The 19,994-nt window shown below is 41.8% G+C and overlaps 1 protein-coding gene and 1 non-coding gene across 2 annotated transcripts; both read right to left on the bottom strand.

Moving 5' to 3' along the window:
- Positions 1 to 109: 109 nt before the first annotated feature.
- TIMM23B (translocase of inner mitochondrial membrane 23 homolog B) lies at positions 110 to 19,964 on the bottom strand. Its single transcript, XM_054637145.2, has 7 exons — positions 19,806 to 19,964; positions 19,311 to 19,369; positions 16,375 to 16,468; positions 16,067 to 16,151; positions 13,820 to 13,878; positions 11,149 to 11,259; positions 110 to 3,088 (listed from the first exon to the last, which is right to left on the bottom strand). The coding sequence occupies exons 1-7, from the start codon at positions 19,900 to 19,902 to the stop codon at positions 2,973 to 2,975; spliced, it is 621 nt and encodes a 206-aa protein (XP_054493120.1). The 5' UTR covers positions 19,903 to 19,964; the 3' UTR covers positions 110 to 2,972.
- LOC129123502 (small nucleolar RNA SNORA74) lies at positions 14,382 to 14,584 on the bottom strand. The gene has a single exon (XR_008534697.2). It is a non-coding gene; the product is annotated as a small nucleolar RNA SNORA74 (small nucleolar RNA).
- Positions 19,965 to 19,994: the final 30 nt, after the last annotated feature.

Below are 19,994 nucleotides of genomic sequence, written 5' to 3'. Positions count from 1 at the left end.
CTGGGAAAGTCCCAAAAAGGGTTGGGGTACCCTCTGGTGTCCCTGCACTGGCTGGCATTGAACAGCACAGACCAATACCCACAGAGTACACAAAGCTCCACTTAAAACATTCCAGTTTCCTATCTAGAATTTATTAAGTGCAGGGGTAACCTTCTGTTAAAGCATACAAAAGGATTTCCCCCCTCCTTTTGAAGTCCCAGATTAGGTCACAGGAAACAGACTATGAACACAGGATAGTTTTTCTGCCCTAACACATATTTGCCTCCTGTTTTCAGAAGCTGCTTCTGCTTCAGGGTGCCCAGAGATTCCCAACCTAAGTAGTGATTGCTTAACAAATTCCTCCAACCCTAAGAGAAGTCACCTGCTGACAGGGAATGGTGTAAGTGGATTTGCCTTTCTGTTCCAAAGATTAACCAGAACCATCTTCACAAGACTCAAAACCCTTCCAATTACACCTGCTGTCTCAGCTCCCTTACTTGGTGCCACAGCAAAGCTGCCTTGGCTCTATCAGCAAAGATACCACAACTGGTACCAAAACACTGCTCTTCCAAGACAGTCAAGGTCTCCCATACTCACATTTATGTAACACTGCATGGGAGGGCTCTAACTTGAGCCAAATTCTGTTTTCAACTTGATTTTACATCCTTTTATTCCTACTGAACTTGGATATATTTTTGGTCACAATTTAAAGTAGCAACTTTAATTTGCAGTAAATTGTGAATGCAGTACGCCATGACACAGACTATTGTAAACATTCTCTGTATTGTATCATACAATTCACCTCCCTCACTGCTGCCTCTGTGCTGGTTGTGTTTCATAGCTCAAGCTACAAACAGATTATGAACCAAACCTTTTAACAGCTGTAACACAGCTATTTCAGAAAAATGCTCTCAGCTCTGCCCTTGAAGTGAGCACTTGAAGTGAGGAAATGTGAGCACACTGCAGACCAGATACCATGCTAAGTTGTCCAAGACTCAGACTAGCCCTAAGGCTGTGCTAACTATGAACTTGAAAAGGCTTCTTTCTATATTATCTCCAATGTACTTGAAGAAGGAAATAAATTGGTTAAGCTTCATGGTTTACCCACTTCAATCAGGGCAGACAGTTCCTGGGTCACATTTTAGTCCTGAAAAATCTTAAGAAAGCCTAAGATACATTGCAGAGTTCCTGACATTTAAAAAGCCACCCCTGCCCCTCATCAACCCCCAAAGCAGTTCTCAATCCTTCATCCAGCATGGTGAAGAGTGCAGGAACACAAATCCAATCAATGGTGACCAGGAAACATGCAGGGGAGGAACTCACTGATGCCAGTGGGGAGAGAAAAAGCTCAGAAGAAAGTACACCTGTTTTCCTGATGTCCCATGTGACAGTGCTGTGCAGATGAAGCCCACATCACCCCTCTGCAGCCTGGAAGTGGGGGAACAGTTTCTTTGTTGGTACAGCCCTCAAAAAATGCATGCTAGGAAGGAAGTCCAGCTCTCACACCACAATAACAACATGCAGAGCACTGTGGAATTGTGGAACATAAGGCTTAAAAAAAGCAGCATTAACACAGTAGGTGAGAAAAGTCTGCTTCCTTTATGCCACATTAAGTGCTGGCAAAAAGCAACTAATGTGACCTGGTAGCCAAGCAAAGCAAATTGAGTTCACCTGTGATGGCTCGTTAGCTGGAGCACTTGCTCTATAAAAAGCTGGTCTCACGGGTTATTTGCTAGTAGTGAGGTTTCATAGCAAAGTGGCATTTCTTCTTGGGAGAAGGTAAGCGCTACCACCTTCCCTTTACTGCTTTTGTTGGTTTTATTTTGGTGTATGCAATATAATTATTAAGAGCTGTTTCAGCAGCAAAAACTCAAATGTAAACTTGGTTTGCATTATACTGTGTGCTGACCATTAAGTTTCCTGTTTTTCTCTTGCTCTGCCTTCTCTGTCTTCAGACCTCTTCAATAAGTTGCCTGTTTAATTATTTAAATGTGTAAGGAATGAGTTGTTACACAGTAACTCTAATTACTGAACTAATTCCCAACTTACTGTTTAATTTATCTGCCAATGATACTTGGTACACGGTTTAAATTTAACGCTGCAGGAGAACACGTAGGTTCATCATAGTCTTTGTTCTGCCAATAACCTACATATGGTACTTCAGACAAAAAGTTTCTTGCTAATTAAAGTCCTGTAATAGGTAATGAGTGCAGTCTTTATACTGTTAGGTTTCTAATTGTTGGCTAAATGAGTTCTGGGATATTGGAGCACCCAAATGTTTTGATAATCCACTGGCAGCTGCTCTGCAACAGCAACTGTATTTCATCCATAAACAACCAATTTGTTAGAGCAAATAAGAGAGTGAAGTCAAGCCCTGCTATGCCTTACTGTAACATCATCAGGAGGTCATCAGCCTGCTTGTACACTTCCCCTCACCCACCAATTCCCCCAGGATTTCACCACACAGGTCCTTTAAAATGAATCCATAGATAGGTCACTGGATGCAGAATGCTTTTGTGGCAGGAAGAGCAAAGGATAGAAATGGGTTTGAGTAAGTACCACCCTTTTTATTCTGATGATGTCCCTTTTGCTAGCTTGTCTTGTGCTGTCAGAATAGCAAGCCCTGCCTGTGCCATGGCTACTGGGGCTGTGCTGCTGGGACTGCAGGGAGTGCTCCATGGACACAGACCTACAGGACCCAGCCAACCTGGCAGTGAGCAGGATCAGCTATGGGGGCCCAGCATGCCTGGCAGCTCTGGCCAGGAGACGCTGTCTCGGTGGCCACTCTGGTCACTCGCAGGTCCAACAAATATTGCTGCCTCTCCAGCAACTGGCTGGCAGGAAGGGCCAGTCCAGCTACACGGTGTCAAGAGGTTCCTCCCAGCACAGCTTCCATCAGTTTCACACTAATTGTAAATAAAATAGCAAGGGGCACCAGATAGATCTCACAACTGATTTGATTGGTGACTAAGCAAGCGTGTCCTCCGCCCTGCTCACAGGGACTGCCGGGCTAGGGAGCCCTTCATGTGCTCCCAGTTGTTGTACAGGGCGTAGAGGCCCGTCAGCGTCAGGCCCGCGATCCCACCTCGTGCTATCCCGCGCACTCCACCTGCAAGGAACAAACACATTGCTCTTGTTAGTGTTACTGTCAGGAAATGGTCAGTGAACAGCAACTTCCAAGAAGCTGTTTAAATCCAGAGGCATCTCATTGAACAGTCCTTTCTTGAGTAACTCTCCAGTAACGGTCCCTGTGCTTTTTCTACTTTCCTCTCAAACCTGTTGCCAGGCTCATGGTCACTCACTCCTGATCCTGACACTAATTCTGCTGGAACAGCTTCCTCTCAAACTGTGTTAGCACCACTGCTTCAGGGAACCACTACAGAGCACTGGAAGCCAAGATGGCTTTTCCCAAGTCCTACTATTCTATCTGTCGTTTTTACATTTGTTTTTACAGATAGACATGCTCTCCTCCAGGTTTTCAATTATGATAATTAGCTTTGGGCAGAATGAGAAGGAGCAGGAGGGAAATAAGTGAATAAAACAACAGCTGATATGGGTGTGACAGCGGGCTCCAGAGATTCATTAGGGCCATCATGCAAAACCTATCACTGCTCCTGTGTCTTTGGAATTTTAAAGCTTTTTGATTAAAAAATAGGAAGTAGATGAAAGGGATTAACTGGCAAGTATTTACTATGGTGTACTTTGAACAGCTTTCTTTATTATTTTATTAATAATTAGAACTATCACCTTGCAATGGTAAAAATTGAGTCACAAAGGTGATTAAATTCTTAAGGTGCTGGTGAGCACATTAGTGTAAAGCAGAAGTACAGGGCAAGTTTGGCTACTGCCTGCAGGTAGTGCACCTGGCTGGAGCTGGGAGTCAGGTGGCATCCTGTGTCCACAGCATCCACATGAGGACTGGGCTGTACAGGGGCACAAGAAGAGACTTCTGCTGCTTTTACTAAACAGCAAAACACTTCTGTGCCTCAGCAGAGCTCCCAGAATGCACTATAAATGCACAGAGCACCTGGGAGTATGACCCTCAGTGCTAGGAAAACTTCAGAGAGTTTGATTCTGCAATGTTTATCATTGCAGCTGAACCAAGCTAGATAATGTGTACAGTGTATAGAACAAGGCCAGTTTTGCTGACAGCAAGATAAAAAACCCTGCCTGCTTTATTGGAGAAACTGGCAGGGCAGTTCGGGTTCCTGAAACCTCAAAACAAACGCACCTCAGTAATCAGAGAGATTGTGTTTGGGTTTATTTTTTTTCCTTTTCATTATGGGTCATAAAGCTGTCTCACAGAATTGCTTTTAGAGAGGCAACAAGCTGTTGGCATCAGCTGGACTGACACTGTGTTACCTGTGCTGCAAGGTTAAATGGGTTTCACTGGAGTTGTTAAACCTCGCTGTACTGCCCAGGCATGCAATGAAACCAAGAGGCTGCAGAAGTGGGACTTGGTATTAGAAGCCATATCTAGCCACAGCTTCTAGAAACTTCACTGCCAGACCAGCTGTGACAATTTGAGAGGTTTTTTAGGGTATAAGGCTGAGTTCACTGCTGTAACTGTTGGGAATTCAACAGCTCTAAGAAAAGCCTTACTGAATATGATCTATGTGCCTAAATCAGCATTTAGGAAAGCAAATGTAGATGTTCTGTGTTTGCTAATTGATCCTGAATTTGTTGCACAAAAAGCTTTTCATAAAAAGGGCTTGCAGCTGGGTACACAAAACTAACCATGTGCAAGCAGTGTCTGGCAAAAAGCCACAGGTGAAATTTAAAGGACACTTTGTGCAAAACAAGTATTTGAGATAATCTCTAAAAATACTGACTCCTCATTCCTGCTGGGGTAAATGAATACAACATTAGAGCCCAATTTTCTGCTGTTTATATTGGGATTCAAGAGATCACAGCAGGAACCCCCAAAGGGGGCTCATGAGCATCAGGTGTACCAGGAAACGTGGAACAGCCCCACAGAATGTGATGCACTACAGAACTATGACTAGTCCCATGGGCTCTTTCCTTACCCCCCAGGTTCAATTCCTCTCCTTTCCCCTTAAAATCCTATTCTTCCTGTGCAAGAACAGGTAGTTGATGGATGATGAAGCCTGGCTGCAGGTTCTGTGAAGTCAGGGCTGTACAAGAAAGGTGACATCTTAAACTCAGGTCACTGAGCTGTTTTCTAGCATCCACGTATGAGGACTTTAGATGTGCTGCTCCTACTGCAGCAGATATTGGTGTTGTCATGTGCTGAGCCAGCCAGGTAAGGATGGCAGCTCTGAACCCACTGGCAAGAGTCAACCAGAGGGCCTAAAGCCATCTGCAGGCCTGCAGACAACTTAGGGACATTGCTGGAGATGTTTCGTGAACAGTGTACTAAACTTGTGCAGTTGGTATAGGTGCATGACTGAGAGAGAAAATATCCAGGAAAACATGCAAGAAGTGTTCCTTTACCAGTGTGTCTATACTATGCTTCTGCTACAAAATCTTGGGGGTGGGGGGGGTTGGATTTTTTTTGGTAGCAGTTGCTCCTGATTTCTGAACTACCTTTGAGTAAATATGTGGCAGACTTCAAACAGTAATGCACTTTAGAACACAGCCCTGCTGCTGGGCAGAAAATCTTAGGGCCTCTGAGAAAATTAACTTGTTAACAAAAATGAAACTCTCCACTCCCATCCCAGCTGTGTTTGCATGATAGAACACATTCCCACCCCTCCTCTGCAATCACTCTGTGCAAGCCTTTGATACCAAGTCTGCCCTGACAAGCCCTGCTGAAACATGGCCCTGAGCCCCTAATCTTGCATGTCCCAGTAAGATAAGGGTTCCAGCTGACAGACACTTCTGGAAGCAGGTATTTAGAGATCAGGCACCTTGCACAAGAGTTGATAACTGCTGTGGGTTTCCAAAGGTACATCTGATGCTGCCTAAATGGGAAATTAGTTCTCTGGCTTTAGCTGCTGCACCCTTCCACCTCCAAGTATTGTCCCTCCCTCATTTCAATAGGTTCCAGCTTACACTGTGCCATGGCACACAGCATTCCAACAGCACAGCTCTGCATTTTAGCACTGCAGAAGCCACTCCTAACACTGAGCTGTACCTGTCCAGTAGGTAAAACCATGAGGGAAGCATGGTTAGAACCATTAGAATTTACTGTCTCTTTCAGAATGTTACTCCAATGTCCTGGGATAGTTCCTGGAATGTTTAAAGCAAGAACTATCCAATAGCAGGCATTCCAAATACTTTCACCAAAACCTCAGACCCACTTATGCCAAACAATAGAAGAATAATCTTTAAATTGTGATTAGTTTTCTGTCTTTCAATCTCTCTTGGATACTCTGAATGAAAACAGCTTCTCTTCCTGCCAGGCCTTCAGGAACAAAAATACTTTTAAATGGTTTAAAGGGCTCAACTCAAGTGTCCAAGGCAATCTCAGTTTTGCTCCAAATTCAAGATCAGTAACCAGACCATCTGAACCATCAAGCAGTCATCTGCTTGAACCCTGTGGGTAGCCTGATGTCATTAGAAAGTATCAAGAGTTTCCTCCTTCTGCTCCATGGGGTTCATTTCATGAAATCTTGTAAGTAGTGGGGAAGTCTGTGGATACAGAAATTAATAAGGAAACTGAAAGAGTTGTATTTGGAAGCAAGACATATTCCAGAAAAGCATCTTCCATTTTCATATTGCTGCAGTATTGTGCTTAGAATACAGAAACAACAAAGCTTGAAAGAGGGAACATTTCCTGTAGTTACTGTGGTATGAAACCTAAATTAGAAAAAACAGTAGGAATCTACAATTCAATTTAGTGGTTTGGAAGTACTAGAGCTGTTGAGGTTACTTTGCAAACATGATTAAAATTTGCTGTATTCTCACTGAGTGAAAGCAGCAGCACCTGACTGATAGGAGGCTACTTCAGCTACTGTAAATGAATGGCACCTGCAAACCCTGCAAATCCCTGCAGCTCTGAGTTCACTGCTCCTGGCTAGCAGAGCTGGGCAGCACTGCTCTCAGTGGCCACACATACTCTTAGACATCAGTCCTCAATAACTAAGAAGGGCTCAACAAGCTGTTACTTGTAGTGCTGCTTGTACATTGTCCTAACCTCTTCCTTATTGCAGATTTTAAAAAAATCCTTTCTCTAAACATCATTTGATTGATAATCCTATAGACATGTTATGTTAAAAGGGGTTCTTAAATTTCCAAAATGTCTCACAGCCCTTAACTTAAGGGATGACAAGCAAGTTCTTAACTTTTTCCCAAATACTGCAGAATATCCTAGACTGTACCTACAGCAGTCCCCAAAAAGCTCTTCCCCGTCTCCAGCCAAGAGAAATGAGAAAACAGCCCTGTCTGGCCCAAAGAAAAACATTCATTGGGCTTAGAGAACAGGCTTTTTATAGCTCAAGAAGCTGTCAGCTAACACAGCTGCCCTTAACTGCCCACAGGATGTCACAAAACTGATCTTTAGCTCCCACCAGATCTTACTGCTGGCAATAAAACATTCAGCCCTTCCTAATTCATAACCTATTGGCTTTTCAGGGTTGTGTTCTGAGGCCTTAAAATGACAACTGCTCCCTTCAGCTATTGCTGGCATGCAGTTCCTGGCTTTCCAGACACACCATTTTCTGTACCAAATGATGTAACATCTATCGCTCCAAAGGCACAAGATGCTTTACTTAGGATTGGGTCCTACTGCACAAAAGTAAATTTAGTTTGTCCAAAGAATTAGTTTACTTTTTTTGCTGTTACCCCTAACCTCAAGAGAGGAAAAAAATTATCCAAGAAAAAGAACATCTACAACCTGTGTAACCCTCAGATAAGAGGCAAAGGTTGGTTAACTTTTTTTGCTTACTGAAGTCTGTCAGGAATTCCAGTGAGAAATTAATTGCTGTCACACTAGGTCAGGCCAAAGTCTTGCTAGTTCATCTTTTCCTGACTGATCAATCTGCATGCCTGGGGAGGAGTGCAGGAGCCTCAGCCAGCTGTCCCTTTGTGACAACTGGAGCCATTTATTTTCATGGTGGGAGGGTGTAACAGTGACATAGTGCACAGTGACAATCATTTTTGTTTGGTGGTTTGCTGCTTTCATGACTAATACAATGATAAGAAAACCAAATAAAGATGGTCAGTTTAGAAAAGAGGTTGAAAGCACATGCAAGGAGGCTAAACATTTGCTTTAAGATATGTTTGTCCTTTGTAACATTTATCAGAAAAAACATGGCATAACAGATACTAATTTTTGCCTTTGTTTAAAATTAAAGAATAAATAGTACCTTATTAAATGGAAAAGCCATCCTTGTGGATTTAGAATATCAGACCCCCTTACAGCAACTCAGTCAATTCAAGTTTTTCTAAAACATTTCTATTGCATATGCCACTGGCAGAGGAACCCAAAGGGTTTTCTTCTAACTGTTACCCAAACTGAATGTTCTGGGTAGAAGTTTAGAGGTGAGCTCAAAAAATTGCTCCCATGAAGTTGTAAGACTGGTGTAACAAATTAATATGTACTCTTATTGCTGCATTTGGGCTAAAATCTAGTCAGTAATTGTGGCATTAAATTTAAACAAATGTCAAAGCTGGAGATCACTTTGGTCAGATGAATGAAGCAGAAGGTGTTTCCAAAATCCCCACATCAGTTGTCCATTCCCACTGCAGAGGTGTCTTTTGGCCTAAGCCATGCTGAGATGGAGCCCAGGCATCACCTGCTGTTCCTGGGGACTGAACTGCCTCAGTCACTGCAGTGGGAGCCTCAGTGAGTGATGGCACTGCCCCTGAATGCAGGGAGGGGGCTGAACTGCCACTGTCCTCACTTGCAGAGCTTTCAAACCTCTCTTATCTTCTCCCACACAAGCTGTGTCAAGTAGCTTTACACAAAAGTGCTCCCAATCAATGGCCTTAGAACGTGCAGGTTCTGTTTGACTGCTGCCATTTTGGTAATGATTAACACTTCTACAAGGACAAATTGTGAAAACTGGGAACAGTTTTGGGGCAACCAATCTCAGCCTTCACAAAGTCTTCCCAGCTGTTTTTTTTTCCTGTCCACTCATCAGATGTCTAATCATTGGTTTCAGAAATTCAGTCTAGGTTTTGCAGTGTTCACAGGAGTGTTTTTCAGTGCAGAATGGATTCTGATGTGATTCCTCCATCAGTGCTGTGGTAAAGCATGAAGCTATAATAAAAGACCTGCCATACATTATCCCATTTCTTCTTAAGTCTGATCTCTTTACAAAGCAGGAATGATGGAAGTGGAAAATCTGAGTGTTTGAATAGCACTACATGCTATCCACCCCTTGTGGACTACAGAGCAGCCTTAATTTGCAGTGGCATGTTTGTGTGAGCTTCTATACGACACTGAAATATGGAGATTTAAAACTCAGTGTCCTTGAAAGCTTTTACATTTTCCTTTTCTTAAGGAAAATGTCACACATCATGGCATTCCATGTAGCACAGTAATTATTACAGTCTGGATGTGTCAGATGTGTGCTGATCTTTTGCATGGTTTAAATATGGTTTAAATATTCCAGATTTTAAGGTAAACATATACACTGATGCAGTGTCAAGGCAGAACTTTTAAGTTTTACCATACAGAATAAGAAAGGGTGCTCTGGCATAAGGTGATAGAAGCAGCAGTTTCTCTGGCCTATGGTTCACAGGCACAACACACACTTGAAATACAATACTGTCATGAATAGAGATTTACTGACTTCATTTGCCTTTATAAGGACTGCCATTAGCTCTGTAGATCTTGTGTTACAAAACAAATGTCCCACTGTGCTCTGGTAATAAAAACCTTAGTAGTGTCAGATGACTGTGCATGTGACTGGAGTAGTTAACTGGGGCTGCACTGTGCCAAAAAAATATTACACATAATGCCAGCTCTATACTTCTGGAAGGGGGATGCTTCTGCTCAATTATTAGATGACAATTCTCCTTATTAATAAACTCCTACAGAAAATATTCTATATGCTACCCTTTCCAGCTGTTCTTGGTAATCTGTCATATCTCTCATGAAATCCCAAGGAAGAAATGGATTACAGGAGAGCAATTTGCCCTTGCAAACTTAAGAGTCTCATATTTATGAAGGCTGTTCCAGCCAATTATTTGTGGCTTCAGGTAGTCTAAGCCATCAGGAAAATAGAGTTACTCAAACTGTTTTACCCTAAAAGAAAAAGCAGGCCTTCAGGAACACTGTTCAGACACTGAGCCCAGTCAGATATGCAAAAGTACATAGGTCAGTTCTTGTATTATGTCCTCCATAAAATGCAGGTGAGTCATGCAGTCAAACATTTACTGAGTAACTTAAAACATAAAACGTTTTTCCATGTGCTAATGTCAACCTGTGGTACCCAGCAATCCTCTAGAAATGCTACCTCCAATGGTTAAGCTTGGAACATGTGTTGGCAGCCATTTTGCTGATGAAGGTCAGACCCTCTCTCCTGCAAACAATTCAGTTTGCATCAGCAGTCTTACCTTAAATCCATGCTGTTCTCAAATAACCTTTTTTGTTGCTTTTGACCACTATGCAAAGACTAGAATCCCATCCCAAGACAACAGTTTCATGAAAACCTAAGCAATTATTTCATAAATACACCAATTTCCCTGTGTGTAGGGTTTTTGCAGCTCCAGGTACCACTATCATGTGAATTACTGTCACATGGATCACTTTTATGAAGTTTCATGTTCATGCAATCAATCTGTGTTCTGTGTTTTCCTTCCCTGCCCCCATTCACTTTGCAAGGTAGTTCCCATTTGCCTGCATCCACTCATGGACTTGAGAAACAACTACATTTATTCCTGCTTTTGTTGAAAACATGGCTAGGAGTGAGGTGGGTATGTATTTTACACAACCTCACCATATACCTAAGGAAATAAATGACTGTTTCTTCAGTATATATGTACAACAGTCATAATTTGGCTCTCATGGTTACTGTCGCTCCTGTGCAGTTGCAAAGAATCAAATTTAATTCAGCTGGATTTTTTTTTATCAGTGCAAGTTTTCCTTAGGTAGCCTTAGCTGGGTGAAAAGCATTGTGGGTTAGGGGACATTGAGCTAATAGTCTTTTTTACAATGTCAATTTTGAGAGCAGGACAGTATTTAGTAAAAGTCATGAGAATCCTAATACCTAGGATAAGCACAAGAGAGGGAAAAGGAGAAATATTTTGCTACTCTACCAGTGCTTTTGTATAGCATTCCTGTCAAGGTTCCAGCAGCTATAGTGTTCAGGTCATCTTCTGCACCTCGTGTCTTTTCAATGATGACTCCAAATGCACTGTAAAGTAGAGCTGAGGGAAAAAAAAATATTAAAAACCTTCCATGGTCTGAGGCTGAAAGCTTAGAATCCAGGCTTTGTGTAGCTATTTAGACTATGCTTCTGAAGAACAGATTTTCTGCTTATTTGAAGGGAATCCTCTCCAAAATCCCATCTTTGGTGTTTCTTTTCCAAATCTCTTCCTGTGTAGCTATTTCTTCTTTCTCAAGCTACAGTTTGGTTATAAAGTAGCATTTTTCATGACAGTATGTGCTTAAAGCACTGACTGAAGTTTAAGCCTATTTTGCTAGTTCAAATTTGTTTCAAAATTCAGTGTTTAAATTTGTACTGGCAGTTTCATTCTGTCCTCTGTGGATGACATGAAACTAAACCCAGGGACTTTCTATGTAGAGAAAATTGCTGTCCATGTGTGACAGTGATGAAATGTGAGTTTAGTACAGCATTCAGATCATACCACCAAGAGCTGGAGTACAATGGGCTTTGTTTCTTTTTTAAATGACTATTAGAATGCTTGGGATTTGACATTTACAGCTGTTTCACCTCTGCTTGTGCATGAAATCTTTATCCCTAGAGGGCCTTTTGCTTTGGGATAACTTTAGGGACTGTGCTGGAATAGACTGGAAAGAGAAATGCATAGGCTTTTTAGCATGGATGCGTTTATCAGTTATACATTTTGATGAAAGGAAACCCCTCATGATACACTCATATTTCATGCTGGCAAAGAAAAGTAGAGTATGTCATCATTTTGAGTGATAAAGACCATGGCATTTAATTTGTTCCTTGCCCTCCAAGAATTTGAAATCTTTCCTTCTGCTAAAAGGCAGTAAATCCTTCATAAGCAACCACAATAATGTCAATGAGTTAACAGCAGCATCGTTCTCCATTCAGCACAGGCAAGGGTATTTCAGTTTTTCTTAGCAGCAAGCAGATTAGCAACAAGGGAAGGAAAAGCTGAACTCAACATAATTTTTAAAAACAGTTCCACACAGATGTAGCCTCTGTTCAGGAACAGAATGACAAAAACTCTCACTAGTGACAAAAACAATCTCTGAGGTACAGAAAGGCTGCACAAGGTAAAGTAAGATGCAAAAATAATTCAGCTCCTTGAAAGGAATTTCTCTGGTAGCTAGGACAAGAAAGAGGTCTACCAGAATCCCAAATATTAAGTTCTGCTTAACTCTGTAATTTTTGGAGGCCATATTTTGTAAGAAAAATAACAATTTGTTACTGGAATGCACAAACATTTTCTTGAGTAATCTTTCTTCAAACACAGCTGGAAAAACCTGTTAATGTGTCACTCAAATGAAACCTTGAACTGCAGTGTGCCTGCATCTCACTTCTCAGACATGTTTTCATTAGACTTGGAACAAAAAAAAATATCCAAACAAAAAGGGCTCAATAAATTTCAGCAGGCAACCATATGCATTGCTTATAGAAAAAATGCCTATCTTGCTGTAGCTCAGAATCCTCTCTCTAACCTTGCCCTCTATACAATGTCTCAAAAGCTAATGCTTAAATTAAATGGCAGCTAATCTGCTCTTCAGAAATAAGAATGAAATAAATGTCATCCATGCAACTTAGCCTATACTTTGATGCATTTCTCAAAAGTCAAACAGATGTAGACTGGGTTATAACAGGATGCAGTCTCTGATTTAAATATTGCCAACTCCAACTTTGTAGGACAACAAGTTCCATCATTATTTTTCTTCAAAATAATCTAATCAATTTTGGATATCTCCTTTTAAAGTTACTGCATCAGTTTTCATTTTTTAAGATTCTGGGGGAGGTAAAAAATTTGTAATTTCTAGGGCATTTGTTATTTCACTGACTTTTATGAAATAACCTTGTTTTTCTGAGGCAACTGATGTGATTTTATTCCACAGCTCCCTCCCACCCAAATCTGAGTTCACACAAGTTTTTTTCTTGTACCTCAGGCTATTGGTCATTTTCTTTTGTCTTTTTTCCTAACCCACATTAGTTATAAGCACCATTTAGGTTTAGGGTCAGTGGTACCATGTGTGATTTTTCTTGCTAATGTACCATCATTTAAAGGATAAATCTTTGTACTGACTATCACATTGCTTCTTCACATGAACATTTGGTTGACTTCAACAGGAAACAAACATTAGGCAGTTGATCACATGACCACAGAGTCTCAGTGTAGGTTATTAAAGCGATTTCAGAAATATTAAATTGTATTTTTTTAATTCAAGCTGTAATTTAATTGGAATTTATTAACACATAAACATTATCTGTAATTTCTAGTTATTTCTGATATAGCTATAATTTTAATACAGTAAAAAAATAATAATTTTTATAATACAGTAAAAATGTTGGGTTTTAATTAAAGGCTTTTGGCTCCTTATGCTGTAAATCCTATTTTAGCCTTTAATTTCCATTTTCATGTCTACTGAAATACCCTCAAGCCCCCAAAGAAAGAAACCTGCACTTTTTTCCTGATGGATTTAATAATGAAAATTTAGAGAACACTCTCATTCAGATAATACACAAATACGCTTTTCCACAATTCCAACTTTAAGTTGCTTTCCCTATGAAGGAATGACTTTACTTACCCAGTGATCCCAGAGTGTTAGCCCATAATGCTCCTTGCCTTGTCACCATATTTAGAATTCTATAAAGGAGTTAAAGAGGTATGAAAACCTTTAGCACTCTGTGTTTACATCAAGGCAGTGTTTATGACAGTAGAGCTTGTGTGTTTACACTATATATGTGGTTAACAAAACTGCAATGATGAACTAAAAGCTTTTGAAAGCAAATAGTCAGTCTTGTCAAGTCTTAAAAAAATCTTTCTCTCTTGACCCTCCCCAAGACTCAAATCTCTTCCCTTCAAATGACTTTCTAACCCACGTTGTCCTTCCTTACATGGTGAGCACACACAGCTCCAGGAATAACTGACACACTTACGCAGACTTAGCTGGTAAAAGGTCTCCAAGAAAGCCTCAGTGCTCCTCTACATGGAGCATGTGGCAGGGAGTGTGGGGATGCCTGAGCAAATGCTGTGGGCAAAAAAGCAAGTCTGGACTGCAGTAAGTCAGGAAGGGAAGATTGAGTCCCTTCCAACCCCATCTGCCCACCCAGCAGAAGGCCAAGAGGTGTGTCTGTGTGTCTGCTCTGTGTGTAGGCTTCCAGACTAGCACTCAAGAGGAAAAGAGAACCCTTAGTGCGCTCTCAGAGAAGCACAGTGCCACTTCTTGCTGCTACCAGCTGTCTCCAGAACGGTGACAACAGCAGCCAGAAGAAACGACTGATCTTTATCTCCCAGCAGTGTAACACCATCACAGGCATGGTATTGCTCTGGACAGCTGACTACCACTGGAACTTAAGTTTAATTTAATGTCTGATACTTTAATTGCTTTATGTTCCTTCTGATTCAATTTTCTATTGTTTTCCCTTTTTTTATCATTTTAATTAGGACAGAGGTTGTTACTGAATATGGTTAGGCAATGAACTAAACAATAGTGGAACGTTTCATTTTGAAACAAGAGGAAAAAAAATCTAAGAAGCCAGGCTATTGATAATCTCTCCTTAATTACAACCCCCACCTTTAATTTTATATTCATTCTGAATTGATAAGAGAATCAGTAATTCTAACAACCATGGTCTACTGTGAGGTATTTGATGACAAGTGAATAACAGCAGAATTAAATTTCATTAAGAAATAAACCTGTGTACACTAAGGATAAATTTGGAAGAAATCTAGCTAAGTAAGTTTGTTCTCTGCACCTGATGAGGGAAAATCAGAACCTAATGCACTGTTGGAAGGTGATGACCTTCAGCAGACCTTTGCCTTGCAGAGCCAGGATAAGAGCAGTGTGTGCACTGACTGCCACCTCCTGGGCTTGACCTGCCAAAGTTTGTGCTTAACATCATGGCTTTCTCCAACTCTGCTCATTCCAAACCCTAAAATACAATTCTGTTAATCTAGAGCATTATGAAAGAGTCATAATTACAGTGGTGAATATTTTGATAAACAAAGGGATGAATATAGAAACAATTTAAAAAGAAGCAGAGCCAATATAAACTGTACCAGGAAATATGAAGTTACTCTTCTAAAATTCCCTTGTTCCAAAGTATTCTGGGAGTGAGAATTTCTCATGCTTTCCCCCAGTTATTCTGTTCCTCTGGTTTCCAATGTCTCTCTCACTTAGGTTTTCCTATAGCTATGTCTAAGCTGCCATTATTTTAAGAAGAGGCATCCTGTAGAAACAAATGTTCCTGTCTTTGCTGTGTTCTTTCAAACAGTCAGGTAAGGTGAAAACACAGCAATGCCATGGGTGCTCCTGGATCCATAACCCAGAACAGCTCCCCCCTGCAATGCCTGCTCAGCAGCACACACCAATGTCAGCCCTAATGCAAACCCAGGCAGACCCAGCTCTGCATTTGAATCTTGTCCTGCTTGGGAAAGAAGGGAGACTTGTGCTCAGATAAATGACAGCAAAAAATAGCTGCAAGTAAACACTACTGCTTCTGGGAATACTTCTACATATTAAAACTGCTTTGACTTTGAAGTAGATTTTTAGTAAACATCAAAGTAGTAATTATTTCTCAAATTTTTAAGGTAAGTCACAGGACACACCAATTGTGACCAAACAAAAAGCAAAAAGGTGGAACTGAACATCACTGTAACTAAAAGCATGTAATAACTTGATCAAGACAAATACTGACTCCCATTTGTCCCCACTAAAGAAAAAAAAACCCAAACCATTTATTTTTGCAGTATATTCAGATCTAACCTTGTATAAACTGGAAGAAACAATTCTGTCACTAAGAAGTACATTTTTTTTAGATGGAACACTTACTGTACGTTTCTAGGTTTTGACCATGCCATATTCTGTGTCTCCTTCAAGCCAAGTCTCAAACCATTCAGTGCACCAAATGCTGCCCCTAGTTGGAATAATAGCAGTTATTACTTTTTAAAAAGAAAAAGAATAAACAATCCTAGAAGCAAATACTGAGAACAGAATTCAGTGTATAAATTAAATCAAGTATCTCTTTACTTAAGAACAGCCAATGTCTTGCAGAACAAGGCATTTCCCATCTCATCCATCACTGTAGTGCAGAGGTGTTACCTGGACAGCTGGGAAAAGTGAAAACCACAACCACCTACCTGTCATACAACATCCTCCAATGGTGAAAAAGGCCAGCTCAAATCTGCCTCGAGTTTTGTTGGCTCCTGTGGGCAAGATAAACTCATCTGTATCCTGGGGGAAAACAAAAACAGATACTTTTGTATATTCCAAGTCCAGTTCAAAATGTAAGCCATATTAATTTTTTTCTTTAATCCATGCAATAAACTAAAGATGGATGAGTATTTCTGGAAAATTCTTGCCTACAGTAGCACAGAGATGGAATGTACCACGTGTATACTGTTTTAAGCATAAAAAAGGACTGTAAAAAGTTCAGTTGACTGAGTGGTTTTCTTTTCTTCCTAGCTGTGTTAACTTTTTATAAATTGTATCAGTCAGCCAAGGAACTCATACTGTGTGGGTTGTTGGTTGTTTTTGTTTTTAATGACTATTTGCTTAATTACAACTTGCAGCAGGCAACACAAGCCTTCTAAAAACATTCCTGTTGTCTGATTACATAGCACTGTTTCCTCACTGAGCAACCCAGTCTGATACAGTAATGCATTAATTAAGTTTCCCACTACTTTGATACTAAACAAAAACTGCCTTACTATGAAAAGAAGTATTTTCTTGCATTGAAATAAGTGACCTATTTAAGGATGTGAAAAACACAAGGAATATGCTCAAAACTAATGATGATCAGGCATGAAATATGTGAGGTTGGGTAATTTTTCACTTGTCCATCTTTCTGCCACAGGGACACATTTGTGTTCTTGCAGACCAGTGGCCTAAAAAGCTACAGCAGTGGCCTAGAGAAACTGGCATTAGTGCAGAGATAAGGTGTGCCAAGGCACTTCTTCAGTAGCAGACACTGAAGATGCCTGCTGTTGATAAGGTGCTAAAGCAGCAGATCTCTTTCAAGCTTCTGTGCTTTCCAGTCACAGTTTTATCCACCCCTATTTAACTGATGCATGATTCCAACAGCTGCAGGCTCAAGGAAATGTATTCTAAGGGTTTTACTGGCCCACATTTGACACTGAATGTGAATGGCAATACAGAAAAAATAGCTCATAAAATTGTGAATAGTGCTATCAATAAAATAAACCTACACTATGGTTTCTGTCTTCCTTGTAACTAGACAGCTGGAGAAATTCAGTGTTTACACAAGTTAGCAGTTTCTAACAGTTTTCACCACTGTCTCAAAAGTCAAGATGAAGCAATCCTTGGCCATGTAACATCTAAGTTTCTAGAGGCCACCTCCAAAACCCATCCTCTAGGCTTCTGCCAAAGGCTGGCACACACATTTATAACACCTGTTACCTGCTGCAGGCAACACAGCATTGCAGAAAATAGCTTGTTCCATGCCTGCACTCATGGACCAACCAAAAATGTGGGGTTTAAAGTAACCAAGTACCAGTGTACCATTTGTTATCATGAGAAGACCTCTTATACTCTGAAATATTAGCTATGTCTTTTTCCTTCAGTATTTAGAGCCCAAGGACCCTGTGGAGATTGTTTAGTGCAACCCCCATTGTTAAAAGAAAGGTCAGGCAGTGCTGGGCACTCAGAGCCATTCCCATGTCTTGTGATTCTCTAAGGAAGAGACCTCACAGCTTGTATGGGCAACTTGTTCAGATAAAAAAAGATGGAATTCCCTTTTATTTCAATGCAATTTGCTATTACTACAACACACTAGAGCTAAACATGAAGGGCAGTGAAGTGTTACAACACAGACTCAGCCTCTAGTGTTACATCAATAAGTATTTTTAGAAGTGTTTCATGGCACTAATGCCAACACCTCTGCATTTAAAGCAAACATCTCTGTTTCTAAAAATCTTTTAGTACACACTTTGTTCCAAAATCCCTGCTATCCTGCTTTTAACATAACACCAACGTATTCTCAGAAAAAATACTAACTTACTAACTGAACAAAACCACTTTAGAGAGTGTTTTTGGAGAAAGTCTAAATAATCTCAGCTTCTTTCTGACCACTCAACAGCAGCAGCCACAGTACTGAACCCACTGCCACCAGAGACACAGCCGTGGTGTTCTATCCTTCTGGGAATGCTACATTGTAACCCAGACTACAACAGCTTCTAGGCCCCTGAACTGCCTGCACAGCTCCCACTTACAAAGAAACAGTGACCCAGGGTACCATGGAACCAGGCACAGAGGTCAGCAGGCACCATGCAACTGTTGAACTTTAACTGCTCATTCTAGAAAACTTCATGTTCTCAGAGAATATAAGCCATGTATGCAGAAAACCACGAACTAAATAAAATCATTGACATGCATCCTAATTGGATTAACTTTAACATTTTCAGCTACAGTTAATACTTATGAAAATGGGACACGTTTCTTGATTTAAAATATTTTTTTTCCTTATGATGGCCTTGTTTTATATCAACTGATGTTAAAATGTGCAAGTGTGACAGCTACATAATTCTATAGAATAAAACAGGAAATTTTACTTCATGATGGTCTCCTTTCAGCTGGGTAATGACATAAGGACAGTGATGTGAAATGTGCAGCTGCTGTGATGCCAAAGCCTGTTATTAGGTCTGGAGCTTGGCTGAACACCTCAGTAAACTGATGGAACTTGTCACAGTTCAGAAAACTCATCCGTGAAAAGAGGAGAGAGAGATTCTGGCTGCTCTTACTGACTGACACTTGTGTGAGGTGCTGTTGGGCTCTCTGCCTCAAGGCAGGGAGGGAGATCTCTTTCCAACAGCAGCAGGCTTGCATTGACACAACAGCCCTACCTATCCTCTGCATCATCAGTACTCATTTTGTTCTAGATGTCACAGCACTTCAAGATTTATTAAGGACAATACTGAAAAAATTGTTGCTTTCCACTGTTCCTCAGTTCAAGGCTTCAGCACACAGAGCCCAGCACTGCAGGAGGTTTGAGGCGCTCGTGTAACTATGCAAACACTGAAATCGAGTTCAACACGATAAATACACGCCACCTTCTCACCTGCACTAGGTACTTGGGGTCCAAGTTTAAATACGGTGACAAAGGGCTCATCCCAGTTACTAAAAGGAAAAAACACAGAACACTTTAACACCAACAATTCACAACCTGTAAGGCAAAACGGGGCAGCTCTCGTGCGTGGCAGGAGGGGAGATGCTGCCGTTAAATTGCCCGACTCCCTGAGAGGCGGCACCGGCCGCAACTCCCCTTTCCCGTTCCCCTTTCCGGGCAGCGGCCGGGGCGAGGCGATCGCGCTGTCCCTGTGACCAGCGCCCGTCGCGACACGCGGCCCCTTCCCGAGGCCTGGCACCTCAGCGCCCACCCCCGGGAGGTGCCGGCGGTCGGGAGCGTCCCCCGCGGCGGGGCGGCGGCGGAGCCCTCAGGCCGCGTGCTTCCCGGCACCGCCGCCGCTCCCGGTGCCGGCCGCCCGGCCCTGCAGCGGCCGCTGCGCCAACACCGCCCCCCCGGGCCGGCCCCGCCGGCCGCCCCAGTACTCACGCGGCACCCCGGCCAGGTCGGCGTGCGAGTAGCCGAGCCCGCCGGCGCCGAAGAGGCCGCCGAGCCCGGTGCCCTTGGAGTTCCCGCCGCCCTCCATGGCGGCCCCGCGCCCGCCGCCCTCGCTTCCACCAACGGCTGCCGCAAAGCGCCGCCGTAAAGCGCCGCAAAGCGCCGCCCGGCCCCGCTGCT

This window comes from Agelaius phoeniceus, chromosome 9, assembly GCF_051311805.1.
Source record: "Agelaius phoeniceus isolate bAgePho1 chromosome 9, bAgePho1.hap1, whole genome shotgun sequence".
NCBI lineage: Eukaryota > Metazoa > Chordata > Aves > Passeriformes > Icteridae > Agelaius > Agelaius phoeniceus.
This window is presented reverse-complemented; position numbering and strand designations above follow the sequence as displayed.

Coding starts and splice junctions, on each gene's coding strand:
- TIMM23B (XM_054637145.2), bottom strand. CDS start 19,902: ATGGAGGGCGGCGGGAACTCCAAGGGCACCGGGCTCGGCGGCCTCTTC. Junction 16,469..19,310: donor ACCCCAAGTACCTAGTGCAG/GTGAGAAGGTGG, acceptor GTTTTCCCCCAG/GATACAGATGAGTTTATCTT. Junction 13,879..16,066: donor TCAAAACCTAGAAACGTACA/GTAAGTGTTCCA, acceptor ACTCCTTTATAG/AATTCTAAATATGGTGACAA.